General features: G+C 39.2%; 1 protein-coding gene across 2 annotated transcripts in view; it reads left to right on the forward strand.

Moving 5' to 3' along the window:
• Positions 1–16,875, forward strand: part of RABGAP1L (RAB GTPase activating protein 1 like) — a gene marked incomplete at its 5' end in the record, with an annotated part of 365,222 nt that overhangs the window by 251,879 nt on the left and 96,468 nt on the right. For both annotated transcript variants that reach the window (XM_081121358.1, XM_081121362.1), the window contains one exon: positions 2,807–2,848. In XM_081121358.1, the coding sequence (XP_080977484.1) occupies positions 2,807–2,848 (42 nt within the window). The remainder of the gene's footprint in view (positions 1–2,806; positions 2,849–16,875) is intronic.

Here is a 16,875-nt window from a genome sequence, read left to right on the forward strand (position 1 = left end):
AAAAATATCCTACTGAGGTTGCCTTTGTTACCCTCCTCTTAAAAAATCAGGATTCATTTTGTAGTGAAGTGAAGATCTTGGTAGATTAGCAAGTTTTTCCTGTTTTTCAATAACTCAGAGGTCTGGAAGAATCTTTGCATAGTCTGGCCACACTGTTCTACTTTAGTTTAAGGCTGTGAAGTCCTTACTTTTTTTTTTTTTTTTTTTATGGATAATGTCTAGAGCTTCATGCAAGCAGATGCAGTAATACCTGACTATTCTGACCTTGTTTAAAGAGTTTACATTGATATATTATTTTCTGGTAACTGCAAGTCATTTCTTTAGCTTTCCAAACTTTAAAAAAATTATCTACTTTTAATTTAAAACACATACTGTGTTCTCTTCCTACGCACAGTATTTTGAACATAATGTAAACATTAATTAGTGCTGCTGGATTATCATGATGAACTGATGTTAGCTATTGAAGGGCTATGGGCTCCACTAAGTAGGCCAAGGTCGCTATAAATTTTATAGTTTTTAAAAAGTATATCTTCTATTTCTATAGGTTCTAATATTTTAATTCTGACAACTGTCCTTACAGGCTTCTGTCCTAATCCCATCTAGCACACACTTTGGTTTTAGTTTGCTACTTCTGATATCTATAAACTATAAAATCATATAATCAAACTAATTGGAATACATTTTTCTCTTGGTGCTAGTGACAGCTATTTTAGCTCTTTAGAGATCTTTAATTTTTTTCTTAATTTCTAAGTTCTTGTTTGTGTTTTTCAGAGCTTCGTTGTCCAGTACTTTCACTTTGAGGTAATTGAAGGAAAGGTGATTCTGTAATTGGGTTAGCTGGGTCCCTCAGGAAAGAAACAAATACCAGAAAGTTTGGGATAGCTAGTATAGTTCAGTCATTCAGTTATCAAGTAAGCACTTGCTGTGTGTGCTCCACCAGCCCTGTGTGGTGAAAATACTGTTACTAGATGTTAGAGGCTTATGGGGTGATCCTAGCCTGCTGCTGAACATATCTATACCCTTAGGCTAGTCAAGTTCATATTGTGAAAAATATGAATTCTACTACATGTTGTTATGAGAATCAGTGAGATTTCACTATTCCTGTGAATGCAAAGGGGGGTGTTGAGAATGCAGTGGGAGGGAGGTTGAGAATATGGAAGAGTTGGTTTAACGTGGAGTAGCATTTCCAAAGAGTACACTGAAGGGATCAGGAAGGAGAGGAAGACGGGAGAAAGCTTGGGAGAAAGGACCAGAGCATCAGGAGGGTGGAGCACCGGAGACAAGACAAGCTTACATTTTGAGCAGTGACTAGGAAAACAAGAACAGAGCCAGGTGGATTTGGTCCTGATGGCAGGTGATAAGCACGCAGGTTGTGAGGATGCACCGCTGCCCAGCAGTTGTGATATGGGATGGAGGAGTGTGGGGCAAAGCAGGCCTTTCTTCTCTTGGTCTGCAAGTTTTGGCCTCAGTGGGCAGCAGTTGGTGGGTGAGGGTGCAACTTTAGGAAAGCAGAATCTGCTTAATCGTAACCCAAGTTTTTGATCTCCAGTAGTATTCTTTCCTTTTCCTAATTGGTAAATAGTGATCAAAACCAGTCTAAGGTCATTGCTTGGGTAGTGATGAACTACGTCAATCTGTTTTTGTCTCCTGGCCTGATTATACTTACTTCCTACTGCTTTTGGTTTCTTAAAGAATTAATTTAGTAAACCCCAAACCTCCAACCAAATATTTTGTGTTTATCATTTTTCCCTTCCATCATGACATCATATTTTTGATGGCTGAGTATGAAAGATTTCATTAGCAAATTATAATAGCAAGGCATTCTAAGTACCTAGTCTAATCCTCACTTCTGATTTTGTAGACAGGAAAAGGATGGTTTATTAGAAGTTATTTGCATAATACACCTGATACAGCTCCATGTCCTAAAGGCAGACAGGTTACATTTGTGACCAAGATGAAAGGGCACGTCAAATAGACCCTGGGCTATGGGAGATGTCAACTCAGTCACCTCCTACTTGAACGATCTTTCTTCTGATGTATGATGACTTGCATGGCGAGGAAACAGCATATTCTGTGGCAACCTTATTTCTGATTCTGTCATCTTGAGCATTTCAAATTTCCTCTCTCTTGAATTTAACATCTCAACATCTTTTCAGAAAGAATTGTGAACTCAGAGTTACCAGTTCAGCTCTGGTATGGCTTCTTAAGAAGCTATTTGATTTGTTTATTCCTAAAGAAATACCATTCTGGTTTTGAGGAGGAAAAGAAAGAAAAAAGAAAAGCAAGTCTAGCAGATAGGCCCTAATTACCATGTCTAGTTATACAAAGACTACTCGAAACCAAGAACTAAACAACAAAACAGTAAGAACAGTAATGTAAATACAGTGATGCTTACAACTGCCCACATGCAGTCTTTTCCAGTTACCAGCAACACTATTTGTTGTGTTTTGTTCTGTTTTGTCTGCCACTGATAGTTTGACCACATCACCCAGATGTACAGACCAGGAATTTCAGTGAATAATTTTAGACTCTGACTTTCACAAGCCTTAGGCCATACACATAATCCAGAAATAGATGGAAAGAAAATGATTTATTGTAAAAACAATAATATTATGTGAACATTAAGTAGCACCTAAAATTTGCACTAAGCTTCTCAGAGAAAGAAAATACCTTTTAAAAAAATCTCATGATTTGTTTAATTATTATTGTATATGAAAATAATGTGGGGAAGTCTTGGGAAAATACTTAATAAAATTGTGGTAGATGTGGCAATGTTGATTTTGACTCTCTTTTTTTTAAATTTCAGGGGTTGAACATAATCTTTCATGTAGCCTTGGCTCTTCTAAAGGTAAGTCAGTTTTTATTTTTAACTTACCAAACTCGCACCTCTCTGCCCTTGGAACTGGGCATAATTTAATTTATAGCCTCTGACTCATTCTAGCTTCTTAAACATACAAGAGATTTCTTGGAGGAACTCTGATCCTCTCCCCTCCTCCCATCCTCTTTCGTTGTTTGTCTTCCTTATAATCTATTTAATCTTGCTATCATAGCACTCATTCCAACAACTTAAAAAAAGATTTTTATTCATACGAGCTAGATGATATAAAAGAAAAAGTTAAAACCTGTTTCTGTCAAAATGATGCCAGATTTTTTCTTAAAATACTTTTTACCATAATAACATCCCTGGAGGTACCTAAACATATCATTGAATTATTAGAAAGCTTCTGTAATATACTGACTAGAAAAGAGACTGCTACATTTCAATTTGCAGTTCTTTCTCTGATAGCTAGAAATTTATAAGACACTTTAGAATTCAGTTATAATTGCCTTGTTGGATTTTATATCAACATATCAATGCAGCTTTAGCAGTGTGGTAACAGCAAGACATTTGCTGCAGAGTTGGTGAAAATAACCCAGTTGGGTGTTGTCCTTCAGTCATATATGACATTCTGTTATTGAAGGCGATGATTGCGTTTATTAAAAGATGCAGATTCACCTTTTCCCCAATAAAGCTTGGTGGTTAACATTGCAGCCACTGCACTAAGGTTTGGTTCTAATTTCAGCTCCAGGAACCTTGGACAAATTAAGTGCTCAGACCCTGAGTTTTGAGATAATAATAGAAACTAATTTATGGGATTATGGTAAGAATTAAATAAGATGATGCATGAAAGTTTCTAACATAGTGCCTAGAAAATTGTATTGCCTAGTAAATGTTAATTGTCATTATTGAATGTACCATAATTAACCAATTTCATATTTAATTTTTATGGGCATTTAAGGTGTTTCCTGATTTTCCCATTTAAACAAACTGCATGCTTATTTATCTAATAATATCTTTTGGATAAATTTCTAGGAATGTAATTGCTGGGTCAAGTTGTAATCACATTTTAATTATTGATGCATTTTGCAAAATTGCTTTCTACTAGCAACATGAGAGCTCATTTTCCCCAAACTCTTGAAAGAACAGAATTTTTAAATATGTACTTTTATGGACACTAAAAGCAAGTTGTAAAATAAAACAGCTTAAAAAGTAATTATGATAATAATTTGTTTCATTGTAAACAAACAAAACTCTTTAGATGGTTTAAAAGAGTTCAATATTATGTTCTTTTATTTGAGAACATCTAGTTTTATTAGGGAAGACAGTTGACCTGGCTAAATTTTTGATGAATGAGCCTCAGCTTAAAGGGGCTTTGTATATTATATGAAAATTCTAAAGTGTATCTTTGATATTTTTGGCTTTTCAACCCTCTCCACTATGGTGTTTTTCCTTATCATTCTCTTGCAGCTTTTTTAAAAAAATATATCTTTATTGATTTCAGAGAGAGGAAAGGAGAGGGGGAGAGAGAGAGAGAAAGATCAATGATGAGAGAGTCATTGATCAAGCCCGCAACCGGGCATGTGCCCTGACCGGGAATCGAACCCTGATGGCCTGGATCCTAGGTCTATGCTCAACTGCTGAGCCACGCCCAGCCGGGCTGTCTTGCAGCTTTTATCTTCCTCTGTCCTTCTTTCCATTTACCATTCTCACTCCTTTTTCTCCCTAGTCATGAACTTGAGTTCCACAGAGCTCCAGCCTCGAGGAGCTCACTCGACGCATCTCTCCTGCTGACCTTGTTCATTCCCCCAGTTTTATCTATAAATGTTCACTCTTAACTTCATATGTAGCCTAGACTCAAATATTTGGCAATGGACTTAACATGTCTACTTGGATATTTTAGAGGCACTTCAAATCCAAAAGTCAAAACCGAACGCATGTGCCCTCCCGGACCTGTCCCTCCCCTCCTCCGTAACCTTGCCCTCAGTAAAGGCACTCACTGCCCAGCAGCGCAGAGTAGAAACCTGGAAGCTACCCTTACCTCTCCTCTTTTCTTAGTCTCTGACATCTAAGTGGATTCTCTTCTTGAGAACTTACAGAATCTTCTCACTTGGGTAACTTAGGCTCTGAACTCTCTGACCTGGACTTTCAGTAACAAATATTGAACACCTACCAAATGGTAGGCACTTTTATAGGCATGAGAGATAAAGTATTGATAAGGACAGACCCCACATTCCTGGAACTTGTGTTCTGATGAAAGATAGTAATTGAACAAATGTAATGACTTTAGCATTATGTTTGTTTAGGTTTTCAAGGAGGGTAACGTTGGTGCAGGGGGGAAGAGTCCCCTTCTTTGGATTAGCTTGTCAATAAAAGTGCTCTAAGGGGTGATATTTGAGCTGAAAAACTGAATGAAAAGAAATAGCCAGCTCTGCCAGAATCTGGAGAATGAGCCTTCCCTGCAGAAGAAACAAGTGTAAAGGCCTTAAGGAGGGTTTTCTATGCTTAAAAAGGACGACGAAGGCCTGTGTCTGAGCACGATGGGGAAGGGAAGTTGGTGGCTTGGCTTCGGGCGTTAGCAGAGGAGCTAAGAGAAGGGGGTGGCTGTTCCTTCTCCATCTACTCATGACCATTGTCCAGTCCAAGATTAAAAACAAGTTTCGTTTTTACTATTCAACAAATATTCACTGAACACCTATTTGGAGACAGACACTATTCTGTGTGCTTGACTAGATGAGCTAAAGTAACAAAAGTACTTATCTCCATGAAGCCTAGCAGTAGACGGTTAATAACCAAGAAACATACAGGTATGTAAACAGTGCATATGAAGCAGTAGTGCGGTGGTAAAAAGGGAAAGTACAGCAGGCTAAAGGGTGCTGTGGTCGGTTTTGCCCTGTTAAATAGGGAGTCAGGTCCCGCCAAGCAGGCGGGGCTTGGACAGACTCGAGGCGGTGAGGGCATGAGCAATGAAGGTGTGCACGGGAGCTTTCCAAGTAGGTGGGAAGCCCTGCAGAGGCTTTGTGCTGGGAGTGCCGCTGGGGCAAGGAGTGAGAGAAGGGCCATAGCGGGTGGGTCAGAGAAGTAACTGACCCCTTGCTTAAATCCTTCAGTGGCCTCCCACTGCCCTCGGGACTGTCTAAGGAAGCCCACAAGGTTTACATGGTCTGGCCAAGCTTTTCCCTCTCCTCATCTCCCCATTTACTCCCTCTCACTGCACTCTCTCAATCAAGTCATAATAATCTACCATCTCTGAAACCTGAGGGCAGGAATCTCTCCCAAACCAACAGGATAAATAGGCAATGGAAACAAGGAGGGTTCTGATTTCTCTGCATCCTTGCTAATACTTGCTATAACCTTTTAGATTATAGCCGCTCTAGTGGGCCTCAAGCAGAATCTCATTGTGGTTTGATTTGCATTTCCCTCATGGCTAATGATGGTGAGCATCTTTTCATGTGCTTTTAGCCATTTTTATGTCCTTTTTTGAGAAATGGCTATTCAGATCTTTTGCCCAGTTTTTATGGGTTATCTGGGGTTTTTATTGAATTGTAAGGGTTCTTTATATAGACTTCTGGATTTGCTGTGAGTTTTGCACATTCCATTAGTTTTCTACCTTCCATGAAGGAATGCCTGTTGTCCTCTTGGTGGCAGCAAAACACTACTCCTTTGGAAACAGAAGCTACTAGTCCAGCACTTCCAGGTCGCTCACACTGGTATTCCTTTATACTGGTTTCCCATTCCAACATCATTTAACGTTTAGCTTGTTTTTAACTTTTCTCTAGTGTATCTTCAGTTTGATGATGGGTTCAGTTTTAGGATACTATCTAGTAAATGCTAAAACAACAAACACAAATGTGGACTTCTAACTAGTGCAAGATACTCAAAGAATTTTAAAGTTTTAAAGTTCCAGAAACAATGCATTCTATGGATTAAGGATCAGCATCAGAAAAAGAAGCATATCATCATAGTACCGTGCATGTATTATGGAACGCCTTGTATTTGTTGAAGGGATTTCTCATTATTTATTTCTCATGAGACAATAGAAAATGCCAGAGAGAGAGAATAGTTGACTAGACATGCCATGTTCCAAGTTGTCAGTAATTAATCTGAATGTAATGTTCGCTCAGCTCTATGAGATCACTTGCCAGAGATGAAAACAATGAAATCCATTGTCCTTGTCCCATTTTTGTGAGAAAGCGAAGTAGCACAGACTCATTCAAGTATTTCTTCTCTTTTTTTCTTAAAAATCCCTCTCCATCTTTGCTCTCCTCTGCTCTGCTCCTGTCTTTAATGAAGGTATGTTCTGCTTTCATTCCAAGGCTAATTTCTCACCTTTGTCCTTGATTACAACGTTCCTGCCTCCCTTTGGTGAAGCCTGTGATGGGTGCTTAGTTCATGTACCCAGCAGACATTCAGTGAGCACCTGCCACTGACAGGCCCGGGCCAGGTGTGGGAGCATGCAGAGTTGTGTCACAGCAGGCTCAGAATGGGGCCTGTCTTACTCTAGAACCCATGTCCTTAACCATTAAATTAGGGTGTGTGTGTGTGTGTGTGTGTGTGTGTGTGTGTGAAACCTTACAGTCACCCTGTGAAGAAGAGATGAGTATTCCCGCTTGAAACTCAATTCCAGTAGCTCTCACTCAAAATCCCATGCTTTTTCAGACAGTATATAGCAGGAGACCCTTCAATTGTAGTCAGATCAGCATCCATTTCACAAATCCATGTTGACATCATACTATGAATGAAAAGGAAGTTTTTTATCCAAGTTTTTGGAAAACTGTGTAGAGGAGGAAAACGTTTTCTTTAACCCTCTTAGGATTCCTGGCTAGATCTAAAATTAAAGTGACAAAGACAGATTAAGCAGGCGAAAAGCATACAAATTTATTTAATATATTTTACGTGACACTGGAGCCTTCAAAAGGAAATGAAGACCTGAAGAACTGATTAAACTTGAGTGTTTTGATGTTAGGTTTGATGAAAAGTGGACAGTCGTGCAGAAATGTGATAGGACCAAGGGGATGTGAGCTAAATGTAATAAAGCGGGGAAAGCTTTGCAAGGCCTGTTGTTGGAATCCTTCCCAACATCCCCGTCTTGGAGATGTTTCCTTCAGGTGCAGGGGGGGCGCCTCTCACAAGAGGGTCTTATGACCTGCTTCAGGGGAGAAGCGCAGGGCAGAGGCAGAGAAACCTTCCTGCTTCTATCGTTTTCTCCCTCAGCTTAAAATATTCAATATGCCCAGGTGCCATATTTTGGGGTAGTGTGTTCTGAACCCCGTCAACCACACATTTAAAGATAGTCGTCCCGATTTTAAAACATTACTAGCTGAATAAGACAGAAGCAGAGCCAGAGCAACTAGGAGCCACTGTTATGTGAAAAATAATTGAATTTAGGCTAATGACAACAAGTTCACCATCAAGAATGATCATGAAATTTAAATATCCTCTGCTCTTGTCTGGTTAGAAAAATATTTGATTCTTGAGTTCTGCTATCCATCTCTTCTTTCACAGCCTTTAAGATGTATGAAGTCATCCCTGAATCCTGTTTAATGCCCTATTCAAACTTTATTTCACTCTGGCCAATCACTGTGTGTGAGCTGAGCATAGGGCGATGTTATCAGGAGACTTTTGACAGAAGATGTCACTGCCCAATAAGTTTTTATGACCCTTTTTATCTGCAAGAGTTGCCAATATTGCTTTTCAGCATGAAATAGACTAATTCTGTTCATTAAAGTGCTGACAGGGTTAGTGACTCACTGTGGAATCTATTGATATTATCACAATAGTATAACCAGTCAGAAGAAATTCAACCGAAGCATATAAAATTTTATTTGATACTTGTTTTATGCAGGTAGAGAAAAGGTTGAAATATGCTCCTTTTTTTGGAAGTACAATAACCCCAAACCTTATAGTCTTGCTCTTTTTTTTCTCCTTTGTTTCTTTCCCTTGACTAAGGAGATTTGGTTTGGGCAAAGTCAAATGAATTTAGAACAAAATCTTTTATTTGTAACATATATAGCCTTGATTAATTAGGGTATAGGCTAAGCTGCTATTTAAAAAGAGAAACATCTCATGAAAGGGAAACCATAAAAAATAAAGTGGTTTAAGTAAGATAGTTTATTTCTCTCACACATACCAGTCCACAAAGAGGAAGGCTGGCCCCAAAAGGCAGGCAGCTCAACTCCATGAGATCACTCAGGGACTTCGGTTCCATATGTGTTTTTGCTTCACCATCTCCTAGGATATTATCCTCATGTACATGGTTAAAACTAGATTAGTGCCACATCTAAGTTCTAATTCAGAGGAAGAGGGAAATTTTAAGCAAAAGTGGAAGGCAAGCAATTTCCTCTTAAACAAATAGTGAGGAAGTTGAATACATTACTTTTGCTCACATTCCATTGTGAAAAATGTCCATGACCACACTTACCTGTAAGAGAGCTAGGAAATACAGTGCCCTGTTAAAGTCATTATGTCTGTGAAAGAAGGGGGCGATTTTTTCAGAGAACAACTGGCAGTCATCATAGTTTGCCCTCTCCCCATTCGTATCTGTGATCACCTTTATTCCCGCACATTAGCCCTTCCTCCTTGCCAAGGGAGACATTCAAAGGCTTCATTCAGTTACTTCATGTGCTCGAAGTCAAGGGCCTCTGGATGATGCACAGTCCTGTGTCTCGGGTCTGGGACCGTTCCTCAACAGTCCAGTGGCAAGGTATCTGCTCATCTCACATCCGTTGATCTGTTGTACAGAAGTGGTAGGGAAATGTATAAATGGAATAACAGCTCTCATTTGGAAAAGGGAGGAATGGGAGACACCATCGTCAGCGGCCCATGGGAGTTCACGAGAGTCCTGCTCTAGCAGTAGAGGTGGCTTTTTGGTTAGTGCATCTGGCTGCCCCTTGGTTCTAAGCTTTAGACGCTACACTGTTATCCATTGTCCTTCATAGTAACATCTAAAGTTAGTGCTAGAGCATACACCCTCCTTGGAAGCTGTATGATTTTCAAAGCTGCTTCCTACTTGTGGAGAGTTGAAAGCCTGAGAGTTGTTTTAGTGATCAAACAAATATCAGTTCTTTTTTAGGCAAGCCTTTTGATTTTGGGGGGCAATTAATTCCCTCCGTATTTTTGTAGGCTTTTGGTTTTTTGCTTGCAGTTAGTTCATTATGAGTAAACAGATCCAAAGATTTCTTCTAAATGTAGCTCTTAAGTCTTCTTGTTCTATTTGTCTGTTTTCAGTGGCCCATTCTTTTCAACCCCCATTTTAATGGTGGTTACTCTGAGGCCAACCACAGCTTGGGTGGGAAGGTGACACTCTTAGTTTGACCTTTGCCTTTGGCTAACTCTATTTTGGCTGAGATGTCTTAGAGATACTTGTGAAAAAATCTATAAGCTATATATCCTTCTGTTTGGGAGATAAGGTAGATTTTTCAACCCTGAGGCCTCAAATCACTGTTCTTGCTCAGTTTAGGTTATAGACCATTTTCTTTAGAACAACAGGGATCACAGTCACATACAGGGTCTACTTTTGAAGTTACCACAGGCAAGAGTTTTACCAATATTATGACATGGCATAAAAGGGATCACCAGTTTTCCAGCCTGCAGTATTTGTTTTCTTGCTTTGTTTTTTACTCAACCACAAAGCCAAGAAACTTATTTTAAGTTTTAATTTTGGCAGCACCTCATTTCTGGGTACCAATTTCTGTATTAGAGAATAGGCTAAACTGTCACATCAACCTGAAATACAGTGGCTTAAATAAGAAAGAAGGTGTATGTTTTTTTTCTTTTTTATGTGACAGGCTATAGAGATAGGCCTGTATTTCAGGCCTATGTGCAATTCAGTTCCATGAGATGTTTTAGGGACCCAAGTTTCTTTCGCCCAATTGTTCTACAGCAGGGTTTTCCTAACTCAGTACTATTGACACTTTGGGCCAGCTAAATCTTTGTTGTAGGTGGCTGTCCTGTGTGGTGTAGGGTGTTTAGCTGTATTCCTGACTTCTGCCTGCTAGCTGCCAGTAACACTTCACTAGTTGAGACAAACAAAAGTGTCTCCAGACATTATTATATGTGCCCTGGTGGGCAAAATCACCCATGGATGTGAAAAATTGCTTATAATGTCATAGAATCATCTTCAGCTATGTGGTCAAAGCAAATTTTAATCCATAGCGAAGAGAAAAAACCAACTGGTCAAAATAGGCCAGATGTCATAATTAGCAATGCCATTAATATAGTAATTACAACTTTATTCCAACAACTGAACAAAGTGTCAGTTAATCTGTGTCTTAAGGCAGAGAAGCTGCTGAGAAGAACAGCATAAGATTGAATTTAAGAACAGAAGTTTTCACGGCTTACCTCCCACTTAATCATACCTCTCCAGTTCAGCTGGTCCGGGGAAAAGGGCATTCTGCTGATGCGGGACTGTTCTGTTCTTTCATAGTCCCGTGCTCCTCCGGTCCCTTACTTCGGTGCCCATCTCTGGTGGGTTCCTCTTCCTCCTCAGCTTTTAGCAATAGATAAGTCGTTGGGCCTTCTGCATTTTTGCATTGCAGAAATTCACTTTCCAAAGGAGAAAATTCCTAAGTTTTGTCCTAGCTTAAGTTCCAATTTTGTATCTTCGGCCACCCTATAGAAACTCTTCAGCGGCCTTTGATATTTCTTTTTCATTATCATCATTCGTGTGTGGATAAGGCATCTTACGTACAGCGCACCTTCCGGGGGCGCCATTTACAAAGACTGATCTGCACGCCTATACATCATGTTCTTGATTAGTACACTTTATTCATCTTTTCATTCTCCAGTAAGAAGTCTTCGAGTTAGACTCTAGCACTGTATCCTGAAAGCGTCTTTATGTCACAGGTCCCATTTTTCTCTTTACACAGAGCCTTCCTATGCTCTGGCTTAAACCCTACCTCCCTTCAAGGATGGTTCCTGACTCTTTCCTCCTGAAATGAGTGCCTCCTGCAATTACAGAGTGTATTACTGACTTTGATGCTAACATGCTATACTGTCTTTTTATTTTACTAAAATGTTTCATATGTGTATGTCCTGCATTCTTCAATCAGACTGTTTATTTCTTAAAAACAGTCTGAAGCTTACTTTGTATGCTCCAGAGTGGCAAGTGCACTTTGGCCTGTTGAGTAGGCATCCCCAGCTCCCGGACTGATGCACAGAGCAGCGGAGGACCAAAGGATTGGCCCCATCCTTTCCTAGTTGTATTTAAATAGATTGCATCTCATCTAAAGCAGTATTTAAGGTAGTTTTGATTTTTCCCCTAAAGATCTCTGCTTTGTTTTCAAGTTTTGTATTAGGGAAAAAGAAATCACTTTTGATTAATATGTATTAATTGCTCATCTAGTAAATGCAGATCTTTTCACATAGATTATGTATGCAGAAACCCCTTTCATTTGAATATAAAAGTGCCATGTTTCCCAAATTTAGATATTTTAAATTTAAATTATCATGCCCTGGTAAAAATTTCCCTCAGTTAAAATTATCAGTGTTAAATACAGCCTCAGACACTGTTTCATTTCTATTTTTCTTGTATTTATTAGAAATTAACTGACTTCTAAAGATTGAAAATTGAGTTCAGGTACCTTAGCCTCGTCCTGAAAACCCCCTACCCCCTCTTTGCATGGATGGTTCTAACCTCACATATCTGTACAACAGCTAAATTGGAAGTGGCCTAAGATTGGCCACACACCACACGAAATTGCCTTTCAGCCTTTCTAAATCTACACATTTTTCAAGTCCAACTTTAAAATCTGTCAAAAATCTGCATATAACTTTTGAGTCCCCCAAAACTTCATTACTAATAGCTTATTGTTGACTGGAAGTCTTACTGATAACATAAACAGTAAATTAACACATATTTTTTATGTTATATGTATTATATACAATATTCTTACAGTGCAGTAAGCTAGAGAAAAAATTATTAAGAAAGTCATAAGGAAGAGAAAATACGTTTACAATATTAATTGAAAAAAATCCACAAATAAGTGGACCTGTGTAGTTCAAACCCATGATGTGCAAGAGTCAACTGTGTATGGAAATGTAAGAGAAATGGAAATTGGAACTTAGTTCTTTGATTAATTTGTTTATCTAGCCTGGCTACTTCCATTTCAAACATCTTACCCACTTACTTGTAGTTTTTACCTTCTCTAAATATAATAGTTTGTAGGGAAGACGGACAGAGTGTCTTCTACTTACCACAGTGATTTCCGTGTCATTTTCTTGAGTTTGACTTTAATCCTGTTAGAGTAAATTCTGAGTGTCTGCCCTCTTGGGTAAATAAACTTGTCAATCAGATGTTTTCTTAAAGGTGTATTTTATGTTGCTATTAGTTCAGGTGTATGTTGGCATTGTTTAGAAATCTTGGAGAACTTTCATGATTTGATTTTGCAATACTTACACATTACTTCTTCTGTTAACACTTATACTTTGTTTCCATGGAAAATATTGTGTATTTAACGCTCCCCTCCCCAGTATATTTTACACATTAAAATCTAAACTAAAACAATAACTTCTGGACTTCTGTTTGTGTCCATCCTGCAAAGTCCGTGGGTCAGTCCAATGATCTGCCACCAGAGAACTAGCCTATCTAATGGCGAGAGCCTGCGTACTCCCCAAGTCAGATGCACTTGTTTCCGAAGCAGCTACCAGCAGATGGTGAGGACAGTGCTAAATAACATTGAGTTTCCTTTATTTTCTCATGGCTTTGACACTGCTTTATTATGTGTCAGTATTTTCCCTCTCCTCTTTTAGAAATCCATAAATGCTGTAGTTGCTTTCATTTTGATTTTTACTAATTTAGATGGTACATAAAAGAGAAACACACTTACCATCCCCTAGTTTAATGCATGCCTTTTTAAGAATTAAGCCTATACTTTAATTCTGCTTATAACTCATTTCTTCATTTGAACATCAGTCATTTATTTCTTTATTCAATACTTATTTAAATGACCTGTGACCACAGTGACGAGGAACTGTTGGTAGTGAAGATGCAAAGATGAGTATGTTGTAGCTCATCCAAGGGGTTCACAGAGAGATGGAGGAGACAGACAGGGACACAGATAGCTGCCGCAGAAGAGTTACTTTATGGTCATGAACAAGGCACAGGATGCAAAGGCAGAGGAGGAAAGTAATGACAGGGACCACTTGAAAGAGATAATGACATTTGCATCTTGAAAGATTAGCAGGAAAAGACAGAAGTGATATTTTGGGCAACGAGAACAGCATATGTGATGAACAGAAGCATCACAAAACACAGCGTGCTTGGGAAGCTCCGAGAGAACATTGCGTGTGAGGTGTCAAGGTGACAGATGTAATTGGAAAGGTAGGAGAGGTCTAGATTGGGTGTCTTGTGGTTAGGGTTGCGTGCTAACCTTTGAACCTGTGGGCCAGAGGGTACCTTCACAGTAAACGTGGTCAGGCACGGTGTGTTGGGAAGACGGTTTTAAGATGGTGAGAGAGAGACTGAAATGTGAAGACTGGTAATGAGTATGGAGACTGGTAGGAGATAGTCTGGAGAGGTAGTGAAGGCTTCTTTAACCAAGGCTCCAGCAGCAGGGGTGGCAGGGGGCCGGCTGAGCAGCATTTCTCAGATGCCATAGGGGGTGTGGGGACAGTTGGATGTGCCAGATAATGAGTGCTAGGAGTCACTGCTGCTCTCTACTTTTCTCTGTTCCTTTCTCATCCTCTTAAACAGGGTTTCTAGGCAGTTGAATAGGCTACCAGATTAGCTGCTGCTTGGTTCAGCTTAATGTATTGTGGTTTGAACTCCATTAATAATTAGACTCTCAGAGGAAGTGACCAAACCAATTGATTTTATAACCATACTTTGTGCTTCAAAGCCAGTAGCTCTGAGAGAGCCGTTACGTTCATATATCGGGGGTGTTTGGTTTCCTGCGTGCTGTGCCCTCCCCTGACTTGTAAGGAATATTACCTCTGGCAGTTTTGTATCAATGAGTTATATAAAGGAGGGCACAATAAGCGACGTGTGCTCGGAAAGTTACACAAAGATAGCAAAGAGCTATTTTTTCCTTCTTGATGCTTCTCAGGTTCAGCATAGCTCTGTTTCCATGGCAACCACTGGTCCAGGCTCTCATTTTTTCACATTTGACTTTCTGTAAGAGCTTTATGACTTGTCTACCTTCAGTCTCTTCCTCTCTTAAGCTCCCTGGTCCTCTCCTCTGCTACCAGATTAATCTTTCTAAAGAATTGTATTTACCTGTCTGGCATTCCATTTTCATCGTGATCTGGTCTCAAGTGTGCCCGCTGGGCACGTTATTACACACTGTCATGCGAGCCCAGAGGCCTTACCACGCGCCGGTGGTGTATTCCACCCAGCAGCAAGCACAGCTCTGGGCTGTTGGTGTGCGTGTAGAGAACCGAGTATTTCCTCTCTTGCTCTTTGCCCTGGGTTTATTTACTCCTCTCTATCCCCACTGGGTCTGAGGGCTGTTTCTGGCTGTTTTGTGTTGTTAATTTTCTTCTCCTTCCTAAAGTAGTTGATGATTATATAGCATATATTATCCAAAGCTTGCAGGACACTTTAGAAACCAATATTATCATATCTTTGCTTTTAAATATAGAAGCCTCCCTCTTCTTTAGCAAAACCCACAATGACTCAGCTGCTTGCATGTCTAAAATTGTTTTTGCATTTTTTCCATGGCCAATCTTTATGACGATTTAGTTATAGATTAATAGTTGCCTTTAAGAAGCATAATATTTGGTGTAAATCATGGCATTACTGCAGTTAACCAGGTAGACCAGTTTAGTTGGAGAGTGGTCTGTTTCTTTAATGCTTATAGACATAGGTTCAGAGGGGGGAAAAGCAAATCGACATTCATGAAGGATATATTCTAAGATGCTCGTGAATTTCCTAATTTTTTAATATAACTATGATTTTTAACTCAGTTTATTTATAAAATTGAGATAAAATAACTACTTTGCCATCAGAACATATAGTAACAGAAGAAAAAGACCTAAGCTCACTCACCATATGTTACATGGGAGTGAGAACTACTAATTCATTCCTCAGCAAACCCACAAGTTGCTGTATTGTGACCTTGGGGGGGTGTCTCTCCGGGAGAGCTGAGGGAATAAAATTAGATCTATAAATATTAAGAGGCCACTTTAGTTGACTACTGCTTGCTAAAGAAAAGAGATATTAAAAAGGCCCTGTAAAATAATAATCTTTTAAAGTAAAAATGAATGATGAGTGGAAGAAACTGAGGCAATAATCTTATTGTATGTTTGTATTTTCTCCAGTAACTTGTTGATAAAGCTCTCTCTCCTTTCCCTGTGAGCCTTGCCTTGATATTTTCTAATTGGAAAGAGAGATAAATACATAGGAAAGAAATAAACAATTTTAAGTAGAAAGAAATAATATAAGGGAATCTAATGTATTACTGCCCTTCATTAAGTAAGATGGTAAGAGAAGGCCTCTGTGGGCAAAGTAGCATTTGAGTTGACTGATGCAGTGGAGCCAGCCAAATGAAGATCAACTGCAACAGCAAGTGCAAAAGCTCTGAAGCAGAAAAGCTTTTTATGTTCAAAACAGAAAGTAGGTGAGTGTGACTGGAGCATAGTGAGCAAGATATAAAGAGGAAGGAGATGTGGTCAGAGACGTAGGCAGATCAGCAGAGACACAGAAACAGAAGTAAAGCATTGGCATTTGAGTACAATGGGAAGCCAGTGTAAGTTTTAAGCAATAGGAAATTTGATCTGATTATGGTTTTAAGACATTGATTGAGGAATTCAGGTATGTAGAATGTAGATTGTAAAGAGGTGAGAGCAGGAACATGAAGACCAGTTAGGATGTTATTTCAGTAGGACAAGCAGGAAATGATGGTAGCTTGGACCAAGGTGGTGACAGCAGAGATGGACAAAGAAGACAAATGCAAGATCGTTTGTAGATAGGGCTGACAGGACATGTAGATAAATTGAATTTGGAAGGCTGAGGGAAAGGAAGAAATCAAGGATGGTGGAGACATGGAACAAACTGATTTTGAAAAACATGAGCAAATCATTTATTTTAGCGATAATTTTACTATAACACACGATAAGAA

Source organism: Miniopterus schreibersii (genome assembly GCF_964146895.1).
Source record: "Miniopterus schreibersii genome assembly, chromosome: 19".
In the NCBI taxonomy this organism is placed as follows: Eukaryota; Metazoa; Chordata; class Mammalia; order Chiroptera; family Miniopteridae; genus Miniopterus; species Miniopterus schreibersii.